Below are 18,530 nucleotides of genomic sequence, written 5' to 3' on the forward strand. Positions count from 1 at the left end.
CCTGCCAAGCCTGGGAAGGCACAAGGGGGCCTAAAAAGCCCAGCGCCTGGCCCCAGTTTGCTCACGGGCTCTAGCAGGGAGTTCACAACATGGGTAGCACTGGGGATGCAAAGGAGAGCAGAGATATGAAGAGGAAAACATAACTGGGTGGGTAGCTGATGGGGCATGGGGCCGAGGCCAGGCAATGGAGTAGAAATCCCAGCTCTCATCATGAGGACTCAGGCCGGAAGCAGGTGTAGCGTGTGGAGAGCTTGGGGCATGGCGGGATGGCATCAGAGGTCTCCGTTGTGGATGTAGTGAGTCTCTTCAGTGCATCAGAGGGGAGATGCTGAGGAGGGTCAGGTCCAAAGTCAGGATCAGACTGTAGATTAAAAGTCCCAACATGCCTGATCTCGGCGGTGGTAGTTGAAGCTGCATGGGGCCTGGTGGACAATGGAGCAGGTTTGCAGCAGAGGATGGAAGAGCGGTGAGGTTATGCGAGGGTGGGGAGTGGAGATGGACGAAGAAGGAGCCAGAGGAGAGTCAAGGACGGGCCCATCAGGTGCGGGGCTCGGAGGCTTGGCATGAGATGGCGTTGCCCAAGGCCAGGGAAGGGAGCTCCCTCTATAAGACCGGGGAGCTGACTTGAGAGAGGGAGGCACGTGGATGAGCCCTGGGGCACAGGGTGACACCTAGGCATGAAATTCTGCAAGTTCTGCCTCTTTGTTGGAGGAGAGAAGAAAAGATTGGGTGAGCGGTGAAGGGATGGGCTCCGAACCCACCAGACACCCCTGTAGATGCTGCTTCCTGGCTCACCTTGGCCGGTTAACCTCTCTGTACTCCAGCGTCCTGGTTAGTAAAGGAGGATAAGATTGTACCCAAAGGAGGACCTGGCTGTGAGTACCAGAAGGATGGAATGAGCCTAGGAGGAGCATGAGCTGAGGCTGGCACAGCTTGTCTGCTCAGTGCCCAGCACACAGTACGTGCTCGTGACACATTCCCTTTTCTGATAAACTCTATGCCCAACGTCGGGCTCGAACTCGAAACCCAAGATCAAGAGTTGCAGGCTTCACCGCCTGAGCCAGCCAGGCGCCCCTGTTCTGGACACATTGAGCTGTCATCGTGAATGACAGATAATACGTTTGATAACCGGCTTCATGATTTTTATATCTTCAAATGTGAAACCCCTGGAAACGATGGAATAGGTTTCTGGAGAAGTCTTTCTAAACGGAGAGCACTCCGTTCCCTAGTAACAGAGATGATTTCGGAGCAGGAAAAGGGGCTCCGGCATTTCTAGGGAATGCCTCTTATGCCAGAAATGATGATGGTCCTTTAAGGATCATAATTGTTTTTACAACATTGCGTTTGCTTGTGGTCGTTTATGCTTTCAAAACATTCGCTCGCCTTTACGGTTAGATTTAATGAGGCTCCGACGGAGTTTGGAGTTCGGCATTAGAGACCATGGAAGGAACACAAGAGAAAGAACACGTAGAATGCGCTCCTGGGAATCGGGGAGGGAAAAGCCAAGGGCGGAGGAGCGAGAACGTGAACACAGCGTGCAGACTGGCACGAGTATTAGGACATGCCTTCGCTGCTCGTGCCAAAAGGATTCTGAGCAGAAGATTGATCTGGGTCAGCTGCAGTCAGTGAGGGGAAGTGTGCTGGGACGGGTTCCTTTGGATTGTTGACTTCTGGAATTTCAGGGACTGGTGGGTGCTGGGAGCTGGGTCCCCCTTGCTCTGGCCACGGTGAGCCACTGAGCTGCCCTCACCCTTCCAGAAGCAGGGGCTGCCCTTCCCACCTCTCTTGTGCGTTCCAGGCCTGCTGCCCTCTGTGCTCTGTAGACATTTCCCACAGGCCCTCCTGGCCGTCCTCAAGTCCGTGCTCTACCTTTGTCCCCTGTGTTCCCGAACTCATACTGCCCTCGACTCGGATATTCTATCCCTCTGGAAGTCTTGCCTACCCTCCAAGGGCCAGATCTTCCCTGAGTCCCTTCTGAGCTCCCAAACTGGGACTCCTCTGGACCGTGCGCTCTCACAGGACTCTGTCTGTGGTCCCCCGCAGAATCTCATTTCCCCGAGTTCCCCCTGAGTCACCCACGGTCACGTCTGTCTTCTCGCATGTGAGACTGCAAGGATTCTGGATGTTCACTGTGGCGCCCACAGCATCCAGTCCACGGGGAATAGCCCAATGTACGTTTGTGAGGTTGAATTGCTGTGGTCCTTTCTCCTGGAGGACCCTCTAGGCTGGCAGTCACTGTGCGGTCCTACTTGTTCAGAGCCGCTCACCTGGGCAGGGCTAAGTCAGGTGAAGGCCCTGCTCACCAGAGCTTTTCCTGCCATGCCCCCAAGTGAGGCGGCCGGTCCCTCCTGCAGCTTGGTCCTTGGAGCTGCCCTGTCCCCTGGCCTGGTGGCCAGAAGAAGAAGCTAATCCTCCTAATCCATCTAGGAGTCCATCCACACCCTAATCCATCTAGGGTGTGATTATAGGGACTTCCGTAGCTGCTCAGAGAATGGAGGGAGAGAAGCAGGGTTATCTGTGTGCAGCCACTCTGAAGAGCAGGCCTTCTGGGTCCCCGCTGCCCTCTGATGGTGCCTCAGTGACCTGCCGGAGGGTGGGAATGGCCAGGTCAGTTCAAGGAAAAAATGGGCTTGACTAGCTTGCTGAGCTGGTGACAGGGGAGCCTCTCCTGCACCCTTTCCTTCCCTGAGCCTTGCTTGGTGTGTGCCAGCATCTCCTCCCGGCCGGCAGATGGGGAGGAGGCCAAGTGGGGGCCCCTGCAGGCCCCCGACCCTGCACACACCGCTGGGGACAGGGTGTTGGGCGGCCCTGGCGGAGCCCCGCTCTGAGCTTGCCTTTTTTCTCTTGCAGTACATCTTTGCAGATGCTTACGCCCAGTACCTCTGGATCACGTTTGACTTCTGCAACACTATCCATGGCTTTTCCATCCCGTTCCGGGCAGCCGATCTCCTCCTGCACAGCAAGGCCTCCAACCTTCTCCTGGGCTTTGACAGGTCTCACCCCAACAAGCAGGTAAGAGAGCTCTGGAACCCTGCTTCTCTGGTTTTCTGTTCCTGCCCCTGTGGGTTGTGTGTCCTCTGGGTGAACTCCCTCTGCCACCCTCCCTCTTCCTCTGCCAAGCTAACCTTTGCGCTAGGTGACTTCCCATGCCTGAGGGAAGTGTCTCTCCCTGACCCTCTCTGTCTGCCTCCCAGCTCCCTGGGGGCAATGCCCGGTGCTCCGCAGGCCCTTGTAGCCAAACATCATACCCTTCTCGGTATCGATGCACCTTTGTGGGTGTGGGGCTACCTCGAAGCTCTGGAAATTAATCCGCGAGAGCCAGCTAAGGAAGCCTAGAGTCTGGGCTCTGCTGGGACCTCTTCTTGAATTTCTGTTCTACCTTTCCCACCCCCCACCTTAAACTCACTGCTTTTGTACCATTTATTTGAAATTACCATTAACTTTAATTTTTTTCCCTACATGTGTATGTGTGTGTGTGTGCGCGTGCGCACCTGTAATACAAATATGTGTATTTTTCTCCTTTAATTTGGATTTGAAGGAGAGTGAGATGGGGAGAAAGCCCAAGTAGGGTTTATATCTCAAGGTTGAAACTTGCCGAATCGGGGCTATTGGTCTGGTATAATCCCATGAAACCGGCAGACCCTGTAGGATTGGATTCATGATGAGTTTTGAACGGCTTGGGTCTGAGGAACCTTGGAACGGTTCTTTTTCTTCGCAGGTTATTTAACCAAAACATGATCTGTTTACCTTCCCTTGCCTTAGGGAGTAACCTAAGTACAGGCTGGGTCAGTTTACTGTGTAGGTGGATTAACGTTATTTTTAGTCTTCTGCTTCTTCCTATGTGGTCGCTAGGGCCGGAGGAACGCTCAGGTGCTGTGTTTGGGAGTTCAGGGGCTTTGGCCAAACCAGCAAGTTCATCACTCTCGGCCGTGTCGTTTGTACTCAAGTGGTTCCCCTTGGTGCTCTTTGCCTCTGCACTTAGCCAGGGTCCCCTCTGTTCACCTTTAATCACTGTGGGCCATTTCGAGTTTTTAGGGAAAAGCAGGAAAGTACAGAGTGTAATCCTTTTGTTTTTACTACCCCTCATGGCTGGTGTCGAGTAAACTGTAATTTCAGATGATTCGTAAATGGAAGACAGTCCCCACTCATTTTTCCTTACAGCTGTTCTTAAGGCCTTAGTAACTGCAGAGAGGAACAGGAAGGTACAGCTCTTGCCTGCCCCCAACCCCCCACTCTTCGGATTTGGAGTAACCAAGCTGGCCTTGCTGATCCCCCGGCCGGCCTTCCCGATCTCCCGGCCGGCCTTCCCAGACTGTGTGTTACTTATGGTGGGGCCTGATGGCCATGCCGTTCAGGTTATGCCTGCCTTTTGCTTCTTTTTCTTCTTCTTCTTCTTCTTCTTCTTTTTTTTTTTTAAAGATTTTATTTATTTATTTGTCAGAGAGAGAGAGAGAGAGCACAAGGGCGAGCACGCACAAGTGGGGGCATGGTTGGCAGAGAGAGAAGCAGGCTCCCTGTTTAGCAGGGAGCCTGATGTGGGACTCGAACCCAAGACCCAGGATCATGACATGAGCTAAAGTCAGACAAGGGAGCCACTCAGGCATCCCTGCATCTTGATCCCTTCTTGTCCTTTTGGTCTTTGCAGCTGTGGAAGTCAGACGATTTTGGCCAGACCTGGATCCTGATTCAGGAACACGTGAAGTCCTTTTCTTGGTAAGTCATCCATCTAAGAAGTTTGAATTATGTAATCACCTTTCTCCAGTTCTGGCTCCTTCCTGGAGGACAGACCTGCCCTCACCTGAAATGTGGAGCAGGTGGTTCGGAAAGGCACATTTTAGACCTGGGAATTAGAGCTTCGAGTACAACACACTCACTGCACAGGGCAGTGGGGGATGAGAAAGGAAGGTTATTTGTGAGAGAAGTAATGGAGCTTTTGCATTTTTTAATCTGTCGGGGAACCCAGGGGAGTCTTGGGGCACTTGCATGGATTAGAATTTCTAAAGACCTTCACTCTTCGAGCATGATAACAGAAGTGGGATTTTTCTCTGTATAACATTTATTCACTTGTTCATTCATAACGTATTTTCTTTGGATGTCTGCTGAATATAAAACATGCTAGATGCTTTAGGGTAGAAGAAGTTGAATAATTTATGGATATAGTTATTAAGGAGACCATAGCTGACGTGGTAAGAAAAGGCATTTCGTGCACATAACACGCATCCTGGAGGAGCGTAGAAGTCACAGATGTAAGCGGGAGAAGCCGGAGGGGGGAGCGTAGTCTTTCCAGACACGACGGTCCCAGATAGTCCATGGAGGAGGTTGCTTAGGAGCCAAGACATGTGCAAGAGGCCGGAGGTCCCAGGAGGGGCCTGCAGGTATGCGGGACAGGGATGCCAGATAGAAACAGAGTGGCCAAAGGCAGAGACAGGTCCCTGTGGCGCTTGGGTGGGGGAACAGGGAGTCTAACTTCTGGACAGTGTGTTGGGTGACATATAGGAAGGGACACTGGTATCCGAAACCACAGTGCTTGGTAAAGGAATCTGAACTGAATTCCAAAAGCAGCGGGGAGCCCCTGTTGGGGTTCTGAGAAGGAGAGAGAAGTCAGTAGGGCTGGCCTTGAAGACATACGGTTGGTGTTAGTCATCCTTGCTTCTGGCCTTTCACTGTTACAGGATGCAGGTGCTCTTGGACACGTGCAGACGAACAGGCAGGACAGATACTCAGGAGCAGACCTGCTGGGTCACTGGGTCACTCGACCCCTTCCCACTCAGCAAACATGATTCCTCCCACATTCACCCTTGACCTTCACTGCTCCCAGTCAGCTCCCCCTGGAACCTTACCCATTTCAGTTTCTCGTTGCTCAGGCCAAGAACTTGGAGTTGTCACTGAATTTCATGTTTGTTTCCTGCTTTGCCTTCTACCTATCAGGAAATCCTGTTGTCTCTACCTTCGGTTAATATCCAGGATCTACTCCTCTGCCATGACTTTACTCCAAGCCACTGCTGTCACTCGTTAGTTGTCTACCTGGTCTTTCCATTACTTCTGTCCTTCTGCAGTTTATTCTCAGTACATAGCCAGGTTGATCTTTGTAAAAACAGGTCAGATCATGTTGTTCCTCTCTCTGCTTTGAACGCTTTAATATGCGCCATCGCTTCTCTCAGATCAGTGCCAAGCACGTTCCTACCACTGGGCCTTTGCCCTTGCTTTTTTCCCTGCCTAGACTGTTCTTCTTCAAGATACACTTATCGCTTACTCCCTTACCTCATTCAAGTCTGCTCCAATAACACTTTCTAAATGAGGCTTGTCCTAAGCATCTTGTTAAAATTGCAACTACTCCCCTGTCATTTCCTGTGCCGTGATCTGTTCTTTTTTTACATAACACTTACCACATTCTAATATGGGATTATTAGGCTTATTGTCTTTCTCTCTTTGGTAGAATGAAAGCTCCACCAAAGCAGGGGCTTTGGTCAGTTTGGCACTGAATAAATCACTGAAATTGTAACTTTGGTAGAGATTGCCAAATCTGTGGAGACTGTCAAAATTTGCTCTCATCTCAGTAACATAGAACTGTGCTTCTCTCCACAGCCAATGCGTCAGGTAAGACAGAGTATCTCAGTATAGTCTTAGTTTGAGTTTTTCTTATTATGAATGAGTTTGAACATCTTTTAACTGCTAAAGCATCATTTTTATTTCTATTTTTATGACACATCTTTTCATACCCTTGACCCTTTTTTTATTGAATGGTGAGTCTTTTTATTGATTTCCAGGAACTCTTTGTATATTTGAGGTTAGGCCTCTGTGACATGAGATATCACATGTGTATATTCATTTGTAATTCTAAGTTTGTCATTTGTGTTTCGAGTTTTCCATATAGTTTTTAGTGCTCATTAAGTGCAGTAGTACATACTGCCTGTGCTTCTTTTAGCTGTTTGCAGAGGAATGTCTTTGAGTTGGTGTTGCTTCCTTGGTAATGAGGACAGTAGAGATGGAGGGAGCACAAGGAGGGGTCTTAGAGCTGAGTATCTTGAGGTTCCATTGGATTTCCTTTTCAAAGAGGGCAACTGTTTCTGATTCTTTTTTTTTTTTCTTTTTTTAACTTGGGCAGAGGTTGTGGTGTCTTAGTGAATTTATGACCACAGTCTTATCCAAGTATAACCTCTACCCGAGGAGTATGTAGAACTTCCTTTTGCTTTATTTGTGTTTTAAGGGGACAAATTGCCCTTTCTCTGTTTATATACCATATATTTTTTTTTTTAAAGATTTTTTTTTTTTATTTGACAGAGAGATCACAAGCAGGCAGAGAGGCAGGCAGAGAGAGAGGAGGAAGCAGGCTCCCCGAGAGAGCAGAGAGCCCGATGCGGGGCTCGATCCCAGGACTCCGAGATCATGACCTGAGCCGAAGGCAGCGGCTTAACCCACCGAGCCACCCAGGCGCCCCTATATACCATATATTAAGAGGGTACACAGTCGTCCAGCAGGATGACTGAGTAAAGGAACATCACGCTTGGGAATTTGAATGTTGTACCTTTTCCTTCCGTGCACATATGCAGATATCTTAGGGGAAAGGGCTGGCTTTGCTGAATTTAGATAATTATGTGTCTGGTGTCAGGGCATTTCAGGCCATTTGGAGGATTTTTCCCCTAGGAGTTCCTGTAATAAGTGAGAGTGAAATCTAACCTCTCTGAGAATAATGGCATACATTTATTCGATAATGCGTGGCAGCCTCGGGGCAGCAGGAGTCCAGAAAACCAGTGATCTATGGAATCCGGAGCTGGAGGTTGGCAAGACGGGACCATGGAAGGGCTGTGGGGGAGGGACTCAAGGATGCCCTGGGGAGCATGCATCACTGAAGGATTGTAGCTGAGGCCAGGTGAGGACTGGGGACTGTGCTTAGAGATGGAGCAAGGCTTGGAATTTTCAAATGAGGGCAAAGAGAAGAGAAAATCTTGGAAGGCTATTGACAGCGGAGTAGCAGAGCTTGGAGGTGAAGGGGCTCTCAGAAAGGGCAGGCCCACCTAGCGATCACAGAATAGAATTGGGAGGAAAGTCACAGCTCTTTCTATCTCTAGATACCGGTTTTGTTTAGGAAAGGAAGAGCAGAGGTGAGCTCAGTCTCAAAATTATCTGAGCGAAGGTCCCTTTCTCTCTGCCTTTTTAAAAATACCCAGCAGCTTTGTTTTAATTTGCATATCCTCTAGGGTAGAGGAAGTACTTTAATCAGTACTTCTAATTGTGGAAAAGAAGAGAACATGCCACCACCCCCACACATACGCACACGGGGAGTCTGATGACGAGCGCTTCTCTCCTGCACTAGGACCAAGGCCGCTGGCTTCTCTAGTGCCCTGCTAAGATTCCAGATTGTGGGGCCAAAGTCATTTCTTTTGGTGTTCTATTTTGTGTCTCCCCCTTCCTTCTTTCCTCCTTTCCTTCCTCCTTCCCACCCTCCCTCCCTTCCTGTGCTCTTGACAGTGTATCTTTACAGAAATTTTATATCTGAGCCTTCCTTACCCTGAGAGCCATCATGCATATGGCCCTGTGCAAAGACAGGCCCAGAAGCGAATCCTGCCATTCCTTGGGTCATCCCTGTAGCCTCCCTTGGAGGCGCTCCTGATTTTTCCCATGTGCTGAGCGGTACATCTGGCCTGGTATCTGGTTGAGCATTAGGGAACCTGAGGCAGAGTAGTCCTCCTCCCTGCTGTTGCTGGGGGCCTTATTTGGGATGGAACCCAGTTCTGAGCCTCTTCTCGAGGGAGTTGGATCAAGTCAACCTTACAGTTTTGCGTTTGGAATAGTCTTTGTACTGTGGTCCACAGATTCAGGGCAGCAAGATTCAGGTCAGCTGGGAGCCCTGTAGGACAAAAAGAAATATAAGACGTGGCCTTTGAAGGGATCTCTGCTCTCTCCGGGAGGCTCAGACACATTATGGTGAACAAAGGAACACAGTGAATCAGAAGCATCACTGTGAATCAGAAGCAGCATTGTATGAAGTCTTGAGAGTGATTCCAAAATCCACCCACCCCAAGCAGCTTTCTACCTTTGTTTGAAACTCACATAATGTTGAAATTGAACACTGCGCGGGTACATGGTGGGTATTGGGAGAAGGGAGGAGAGCTTTGGGGGAGGGCTTCCTGGAAGAGGGGCCTTGAATATGACCTCGGAAGAGTAGGATTTTGACATGCAGGTCCCGAGTGCATGCAGGGTGGGTGCTCTGTTGACGGAGCACAGGGAGCCGGGGAGCAGTGAGCTCTGAATTTCTGAAGGGTATCAGGGAGATCAGTACATGTGAGAAAGTTTGCAGAGGAGCCTCACAGAACATGACTGTACTGATAGAATGAGTCCCGATTGCACGGATCAGAAAGGGACAGACAGAAAGGGCAGTGCCTGTTAACAAGGTCAGGCTCACTGGTTCCTCATGTGGTTTCTTCTAGAGGCCTGGGAAAACATGCTCCTTCCTTCTCTGAGCTTTACAGCTTGAGGCCAGAAACTCACCGGCAGCCTCGAGCAGTCCCATGCTTATTGATTTCGAAATACCCCGCCTTTTACTTTTCCTTCTTTTCGCTCATCTCAGGCATTGGCCAAAGCTTGCCTTGAGGGACACTCAGGGTGCTTCAAAGGGAGCAGTAACAACATCAAAACTTGACTAAGGGCGATCCCTTTGCCTTTCCACTGAGCCAAGGAGCAACCACAGGGCTCTGTTTGTGGCTGGGAGCGTATCATTTGTAGATCCCGCCATCGTGTCCCCCCGTTCCAGTTGGCTATCTGCCTGGCAGAACCGTGGTGTCTCTCGTTGCTTAAACGGGATGATGATAGCAACTTCTCTCTTTCCTCCAGGGGTATCGATCCCTATGACAAGCCAAACACCATCTACGTGGAACGGCACGAACCCTCTGGCTACTCCACGGTTTTCCGAAGTACAGACTTTTTCCAGTCCCGGGAGAACCAGGAAGTGATCCTGGAGGAAGTGAAGGACTTTCAGCTTCGGGACAAGTACATGTTTGCTACAAAGGTGGTGGTAAGTTGAAGGCTCTGAGGAATGTGGAAACTCCTTTCCCTGAGTTTCCTTTTCAAGGTTTGGCGTTCTGTGACCGAGCCGGTGAGCGTGTGTATGCAGGGACAGGATCAGGGTGCCCTGTGGAGCTTGACTGAGGGGCACTGGACATAGACGGACAATCCCTTGGGGCTTGGATGGTCCCAGGATGTCAGCGGTGTGGAGAAGCTCAGACATCCATTTGGGATGTCTCTGGGCTCTCGGAACGTGGATGTTTCCTGGTAGCCGAGCGTCCTCGTCAAACACGTGTTTCTTTGAAATCCCAATTAAAAGAGCAAGGAAAGGAGAGGTAGGGCTCCGTGGCAATTTGCTTTAATCTCACCGCCCGATTTCCTTTCAGATTAGGCCAATGTCTTTGGGAATTTTGGACACATGTTAATTTCCATGGCTAATAGAATGTGTAGTCATTGGCTAGTGGGAGTTAATGCTCTAAGAAAAGCAGTGATTAAGCTTCCAGCTGTCAGTAAGTAGCTTAACTCTCAGCCTTTGGGAAAGTCTTCCCTTTGATTTGATGTTTTGGATGGAGCCAGATGTTGGAATGGGGTTGGGGGAGGGGTTTGCTCATTTAAAACTAGACTTGATTGTTTAACAGGGTTTGCCTTGTGACTGTCTCAAGTTGCAAGTGATGGCTGTACTGCCCTGTGTAAAGGGGAAAACCATCCTGAGGAGAGTAAGTTGGGCCACTTTCTTGGAGTGCCATAGCTTATTTTCTTGATCGGGGCCATTCCCTCCTTGATCTCAGGCTCTGAAGATGGTCTCTGGTAACTGGCAGGTACTTTGCTTTCCATCACCATTAACCTTAGGGACCAAAGTCAGGTGTAATGTTTTCCTCCAGATTCTCACTTAAAATATATGATGGGTAGTTGGTCAGGCAGAAGCAGGCCACTCCCTTTGGTAGGATTCTAGGGTAGAGAGAGGACCTCCCCAGAGAGGACAGCAGAGAGTAAGGTTGAGATGAGAAGAGAAGAGAAGACGTGGGTGGGTTCCCTATTACATACTTTGCAAAATGTTTTTTAAAGCCACTGTAATTATGGTAGTTTTTTTTCTGTCAGGCTATTTGTGTTAGTTCTCTTGCTGGATCGTTCCTTTCTTGCCTTGCCTATCACTTTCTCTCTCTTTCTCTTACACACACACACACACACACACACACACATGGATGCATGCGCACACGCACACACAGCGGCCAGAAACCCATGAAGAAGCTTTCAATAATAGTTCTGTTCTCATAGTTTCATTGTAGATTGGATGGGTTGATGAGGGAAGAGACCCAACTAGCAGTGCATGGTAAAATGAGTGTTTTCCCCCCTTTTATTTTCTTCCTTTTTATTACATCAGACTGCTGAGCCATAAGGATAAACAACATTGGCCTTGGTTGGATAACCCTATCCGTGGGAGTGTCATGAGGTTTTTGCAAATGTAACTTCTTATCTGGGGTGTGCTTAGCACTCAGGCTGCCTGAGTTTGGGGAATTCCGAGTGACCTTTATTAAACAGATTCAAACCAAATTAGGAAAGTCAAGGAGCTAATTGCAGAACCACAGAAAATTGGTTTTGGGTGATTAACTTTTTTGGTTTTTTTCCAGTACTGTGAATGATTACAGTGCTTTGCAAGTTAGCTTTTTAGAACACGTGGGGACAGCCATCTGGATTCTGGACTGGAGCCGGAGTCAGACTCTTCAGGAACCCCCGGTGCCCTGTTAGCCTGGCTCTTATTTCGTATGAGCTTTGTGTCTGAGGCCCCTTTGATTTTTTTTTTTTAAAGATTTTACTTAATTATTAGAGAGAGAGAGGGAGAGAGAAAATCTCAAGCATAATCCATGCGGAGTAGAGTGCCCAATTTGGGACTTAACTGTAAGACTCTGAGATGACCCCAGCGGCAATCAGGAGTGGGTTGTTCAACCGACTGAACTGCTTGGGTGCCCCTCCTCCCCCTTTGAGATATATATATATATATATGTATATATATATATATATTTTTTTTTTAACCCAAGTTTGCTTTTTATTCCTTGTTTTTTGACATGAAGTTCACTTACTTGTCTTAATAGTCTACATGAGAATGATACGCCATTAAGGCAGCAATGAGGCACTTCTGCAGACTGGACCAACATTGATTCCTTAACTTGGCAATAGAGAGCTGTTAGGTTCTTTCTGGTGGATAGCAGTAGTTGCCCGAATGTTGGAGAGAAGTGAGTCTGTAGCTTCACCATCAGCTTATCATGAAAGCCAGGTCCACACCTTTCTTGCACAAATGTGTATCAGTAAGCAAAGACCCAATGTTGGGCTTGATGGCATCTCCTCTCTTGTTCTAGGTGATCCAGACACAATGTTCTAGAGCAGAGATTGGCAGACTATGGCCTTTCACTTGTTTTTGTCAATAAAGTTTTATTGAAATAGCTATGCTCATTTGCTTACATGTTGTCCATCACTGCTTTCATGTCACAGTGGCAGAATTGAATAGTTGCATGGAGGCAGGATGGCTCACAAACTAAAATATTTCTGTATGGATCTTTACAGACAACCAACCCTGTTGTAGAGGCAAGATGCTGTTACCCTTTGAGTTGGCATCAGGCAACCAGAATCCTCTCGTGTAAAAGCTTGATAAGTCATGGGCATTACCCCTAAGAGTTCACGTTACAGGCCTCCTTAAATTGTTATGTGCTGTTCATGCCCGAGTATTATCTTTAGGATATAGTGGCCACTTCAAATATCTTGAATGCCACTGATCTCCCGAGAGAGCTCATTTGTACTTTTGCTATTCTGACCAACCAACCACTATTGAAAACCAGTTTTTTTTTTTTTTTAAGGATTTTATTTATTTATTTGACAGACAGAGATCACAAGCAGGCAGGGAGGCAGGCAGAGAGAGAGGAGGAAGCAGGCTCCCTGCTAAGCAGAGAGCCCGATGCGGGACCCGATCCCAGGACCCTGGAATCATGACCTGAGCCGAAGGCAGAGGCTTTAACCCACTGAGCCACCCAGGCGCCCCTGAAAACCAATTTCTCATCTTCATTATGCTCATTTAAGGTCTCTAATGTTGGTAGAGATAACAAGAAAATTTAGTAATCATTGCAGGATTATGGGCTTCTCTATGAAACGTTAGTTGACCACAGTTGGAACATGATTTTTTAGGATAGCTGACCAAAACCAAGTTAATGACAAATTTTTTTTTCTTTTAAAGATTTTGTTTGTTTATTTATTTATTTATTTATTTCTCAGAGAGAGAGAGAGAGAGAGTGCGCAAATGCAGGCAGAGGCAGAGAGAGAAGCAGGCTCCCTGCTGAGCAAGGAGCCTGATGCGGGACTCGATCCCAAGACCCTGGGATCATGACCTGAGCTGAAGGCAGTGGCCTAACTGACTGAGCTACCCAGGTGTCCCAACAAATTTTTTTAATCATAACATTACTTAAATGTATGTAAACATAAAGGTAGGTATAAATAGATGCTTAATGCATATAATTTATATGCAACAATAAAACCCAAACACATTATAAATAACAGTAAATAAATATAAAACCCCAATAAATTATAAATAAAACTATAATACCAATACATTTAATATAAATTTTTATAATACCTGTATTAAAATATAATTCCTATGCCGTAAAATTCACCCTTTTAAGGTATATAGCTCATTGGTTGTTCGCTTATTCACAAGTTGTTTATGCTTACCCCTATCTAATTCCAGCCCCCACACCCCCATTCTGTTCCCCTCCCCTCCCAGCTCCTGGCAACCACAAACCTATTTCTGCCTCCTAGGATTGCCTGTTCTGGACATTTTATGTAATGAGTATCTTAAACCATGTGACCTTTTATAACTGTTTTCTTTCCTAGTATAATATTTTCAGATTACATCTGTGTTTCATCAGAATTAATGTGTCTTCAGGTCCACTCCCTCTCTCTCCTGCCACTTCAAATCTCTCGTTGAACCCCTCTGGTGATTTTTTTCTTGTGACTTATTGTCCTTTCCCACTCAAGAATTTGTATCTGTACAAATTTCTGTTTCTTTATTGATATCCTCTCTTTGGTGAGACTGTGTTCTCATATTTTCCTTTAATTCTCGTGACATGGTTTCTTCTAATTTTTTAAGCATATTTATGATAGGGGATTTAAATTTTTCATCTGTATGTCCAATATTGGGCCTTCCTCAAAACAGTTTCTATTGACTGTGTGTGTGTGAGCTGTGTCTATATAGGGAACATACTTTGCTGTTTGCTTGATCTTATCATTCTTTTCTTGAAAATCAGACAGTTTCGATGGTATATAATGTAGCAACTGCTCGTATCAGAGTAGCCCCTTCCCAGAATGGTTTTTGTTACCTTTTCCTGCTGTTGTCTATGTTTGTTTTGTCTGAGTTTCCTGCATTAATTTTGTAGAGTTTGTATTCTTCATTGTGTATGGTATGAAATGTTTGATAATTAGGTTTCGTGCTCAGTTAATGATCAAATAGAGATTTTTCTTAAATGCTTTGAATCAATACATCTGGTAGCCTTTGCTGAGGGCCTCGGAGCGTGGGTGGGGGGGCCTGCCTTTGGCGCAGCCTACAGCTCTGCCTTAGCCTTCGGTTCCTGCTTCCGCAGACCCAGCCGTGAGCCATTAGGCCCTTTTCGCTTCTCTCCTGAGCGTACTCATAGTTCTTGCGTGTGTGACCTTGTAGATTCCCCAGAACATTCCACAGCGTATTGAAGCCTCTCAGGAGCATCTACTTCCTCAGCTTTTCCTTTCATGCTTATGAGTGAGCCTTTTGTGAGCTCCCGGCCGTCATGTTGCTCCAGCAGCTGTGATGCGAAACATAGGCCATTTGTCTCTGTTTTTCTGTAAGCAAGCCAGCTATAGGTCTGTTTGAGCAGGGAGCTCTGTGCGGTTATAGGAAGAGAAGGCCCGAGAACAGGGTTTTCACGCTGGGCGTGGCAACAGTCTGTCCCCTGCAGGGGCTGCACGGCTGCTGGTTTTCACAGTTCCCGTAGCTGCGAGGCTGTGGGTTTCCAGGGCTACCGCCGGGCCAGAGAGAAGGGGATGGGACTGAGGCCACGAAGTCGGCTGTTCCCGCTGAGCTTTGACACTGTTCTCCACTAAGTGCTCTCTGGGTTTTGGCAAGTCTTTGTTTAATTTTTCGAATTCTGAAAAGTTGGCTTGGAGAATTTTTGTCAGTGGTCCTGTTGCTTTTCGGATGAGTGCATTTTCAGAGTTCCTTTCTCTGCTGTTCTCAACGTGCTTCCAATGACTATTAACTTTGTGAAACTTTATTATGGATGTTTTCTTCTTTCTCTTAAAGAGTGTTTATTTATGTATTTATTGGACAGAGGGAACAAGTAGGGGGAGAAGCAGAGGGAGAAGCAGACTTCCCACTGAGCAGCCTGACGGGGCTTGATCCTAGGACTCTGGGATCACGACCTGAGCTGAAGGCAGATGTCCAACCTACTGAGCCACCCAGGCGCCCCTATTATGCATGTTTTCAAATCTGTATAAAAGCACAGTTTATACTGATAGGACCACCACAGTTAGCCCTCATTCAGCCTCAATATTATTTACATTTGCTAATCTCTTTTTGGCGGTGTACCCATGAGTTATTTTTTTCTTGGAATATTTTATTTTGTTTTTTATTATTATTTTTTTAGTAGCCTCCACACCCAGCATGGACCTCAGTGTGAGGCTTGATCTCACGACCCTGAGATCAAGACCTGAACTGAGATCAAGAGTCAGATGCTTAACCGACTGAGCCACCCAGATGCCCCTTTTTTCGAATATTTTTAAAGCAAATCATAAATATGTATATATAAAATATATATAAAATGTTATCCATAAATATTTTAGTATGAACAACAGTAATGTGGATGATAATGTCTTGCTGATCCCTTGTCACGGTTTCAGAGGAGAAGGTGGCGGTGAATGCGCAAGCCCCTTCTGGACTATGTCCTTATCTGCCACGTGCCTTGGGGTCCCTCAGTCTCTGACAGCTGTTCTCCACAAAATGTTCGGTTGAAGAGCTCACTGTGACATCCTGTGGCCTTCACCTGGCAAGAACGTGTCGTTTATTTAGTTCCTCTCTGCTCTTCCCTCCTTGACCTCTCATTTCCTTTGATAGAATCTCAAACATAAATGTAAGGGCACTTTCTGAAATTCACATTATTCAGAAACTTACATCAATTTATTTTTCCTTATCGGAATGAAAGCACCAAATGAAACAAAGATCTTATCCTACATTTTCAGATCCTAGAATCCTGGCATAACCCGAAGCATTGAAATACCTCCTGGATGCCATTGGAAGTATTATGTGTATTAACTGGGGTAGCCTTTCAGGAAGGCTCTTTCTTCTGCTGAAAGTGAAAATGTTGACGTAGGGGTTTTAAGAACAGCATCCTATCGACACTCTTGTGTAGTTCTGGCAAAGGTAATATATCCAGGTATATTCACTCTAGAGTGCTTCTGGAAATCATGTCAGAGCCCATGAGCTGTTAAATGAGAGACGCCTAAGAGACTCTGATAATGAAGAAGGTTGAATTGCGTAAGAATATTTCTTGCACAATCTGCATCGTGTGTGGAAAATAAAATTGCATGTATCACATTGACATTGTGTTCAATTACCGGTAACAGAGTAGAAGTGAAAAGTCGCTTAATGAATACAGATAATTATTTTTCTCTCCTCAGTGCTGCCTGGAGGCAGGCAATGTAGGGTTGGTTTGTTGATACCCTGGTGTCATTGGGGGCCCAGGCCTCTCTCTCTGTTCCACCAGCCTGACAATGATTTCCATCCTCACCGTTCCCTCGTGGTCCAGGACATCTGTACTGGCCTTTGGGTCTTTACGGGAGTCAGAAAGAGTAAGGACAGATAGGCCACAGTAGGACCCCTTCCTTATGATTAATTCCCTTTAAGCAGCCTTCCTAGAAACCCAACACACCATTTAGGCTTACAGATCTGGATTAGTTCTCAGTCACATGGCCACATGTAGTTATGCAAAAGGCGGAGGACCCCAGTGCTTTATTTGGGGTAGCAGTCAATATCCTGTTGCTAAGGAGGAAAGAATGTTGGGTACGTGTAGCATTGTCTGTCACTATATAAGTATGCCTGGGGTGATGGTACCGAACACTTCTCAGAGACCCCCTAAGAGGGGTGCCCAGGTGGCTCAGTGGGTTAAAGCCTCTGCCTTCAGCTCAGGTCATGGTCTCAGGGTCCTGGGATTGGGCCCCACATCAGGCTCTCTGCTCAGCGGGGAGCCTGCTTCACCTTCTCTCTCTGCCTGCTTCTCTGCTTACTTGTGATCTCTCTCTCTGTCAAAATAAATAAATAAAATTACAAAGAAAAAAAAAAGACCCCACGAGAGCCTGTTCCCTGTTACTCCCTGGGGAGGAGGTCAGGAGGAGCGAGTGGAGGATAGAGAGCTGAGCGCCTGCATTTTACCTTATAGCCGTCCATACTCTTGGGTGTTTCTTTCTCATGAGCAGTTTTACTTTTTTTTTTTTTTAAGACTTTTATTTATTTAATGGACAGAGACACAGTGAGAAAGAGAACACAGGCAGGGGGAGGGGGAGAGGGAGAAGCAGGCTTCCTATTGAGCGGGGAGCCTGATGTGGGGCTCGATCCCAGAACCCTGGGATCTTGACCTGAGCCAAAGGCAGACGCTTAACGACTGAGCCACCCAGGCACCCCCTGTTTTACTTTTATAATCGTGGTAAAGAGAAACTCAGCAACCACAAGAACCCATGGCTTATTAAGGAAAGTTAGTAGGAGCTTATGATACGTCTATCTCACAATCCACAGTGTCCCACGGTGTAATTGTTAATGTGTTTCTTGGTGGCAAGAAAGTATTACAGTAGCTCCTTAGGGGTGAACCTGAATTGTCCAGGCTTTGGAACTATTGTCCCAAAGGAAAGTAGGATGCATGTGTTTTGAGCTTTCTATCTTTATTTTTTTTTTGTTTTTTGGTTTGTTTTGAGGTTTCTTACAACCTTTGTACTCTGACTTTTGCATCTATGGAGGAAGACTGACCTTGGTGTGCATTCTTAATTCTTGCGCCAACCAACAGCATGCATTAAGAATGCTTAACTAGGGGCGCCTGGGTGGCTCAGTGGGTTAAGCCACTGCCTTCGGCTCAGGTCGTGATCTCAGGGTCCTGGGATCGAGTCCCGCATCGGGCTCTCTGCTCGGCAGGGAGCCTGCTTCCCTCTCTCTCTCTCTCTGCCTGCCTCTCTGTCTACTTGTGATCTCTCTCTGTCAAAATAAACAAATAAAATCTTTGGAAAAAAAAAAAAAAAGAATGCTTAACTAATCATGGCCCTGGTGTCACTGAGAAAAGTGTCTCCTTTCTAAGGTTCAACCACAGTGGGAAGTAGTGAACAAGTTTAAGGCATCAAAGTGTGTGTTTCACGGACATCTGTGTATTCATACATGTTTATAGGGATTTATATAGGGTAACTTAACATGGATCCTCCGACCTTTATGAATAGCTTTCAAATTTTATTGACTTAAGGAGGGCTTTTATTTTTTT

At 46.9% G+C, this 18,530-nt stretch overlaps 1 protein-coding gene across 2 annotated transcripts in view; it reads left to right on the plus strand.

Moving 5' to 3' along the window:
- The window catches only part of SORL1 (sortilin related receptor 1), a 153,009-nt gene that overhangs the window by 25,840 nt on the left and 108,639 nt on the right, over nt 1-18,530 (plus strand). For both annotated transcript variants that reach the window (XM_047690800.1, XM_047690801.1), the window contains exons 4-6: nt 2,851-3,012; nt 4,646-4,713; nt 9,832-10,012. In XM_047690800.1, the coding sequence (XP_047546756.1) occupies nt 2,851-3,012; nt 4,646-4,713; nt 9,832-10,012 (411 nt within the window). The remainder of the gene's footprint in view (nt 1-2,850; nt 3,013-4,645; nt 4,714-9,831; nt 10,013-18,530) is intronic.

Source organism: Lutra lutra, chromosome 10, assembly GCF_902655055.1.
Source record: "Lutra lutra chromosome 10, mLutLut1.2, whole genome shotgun sequence".
In the NCBI taxonomy this organism is placed as follows: Eukaryota; Metazoa; Chordata; class Mammalia; order Carnivora; family Mustelidae; genus Lutra; species Lutra lutra.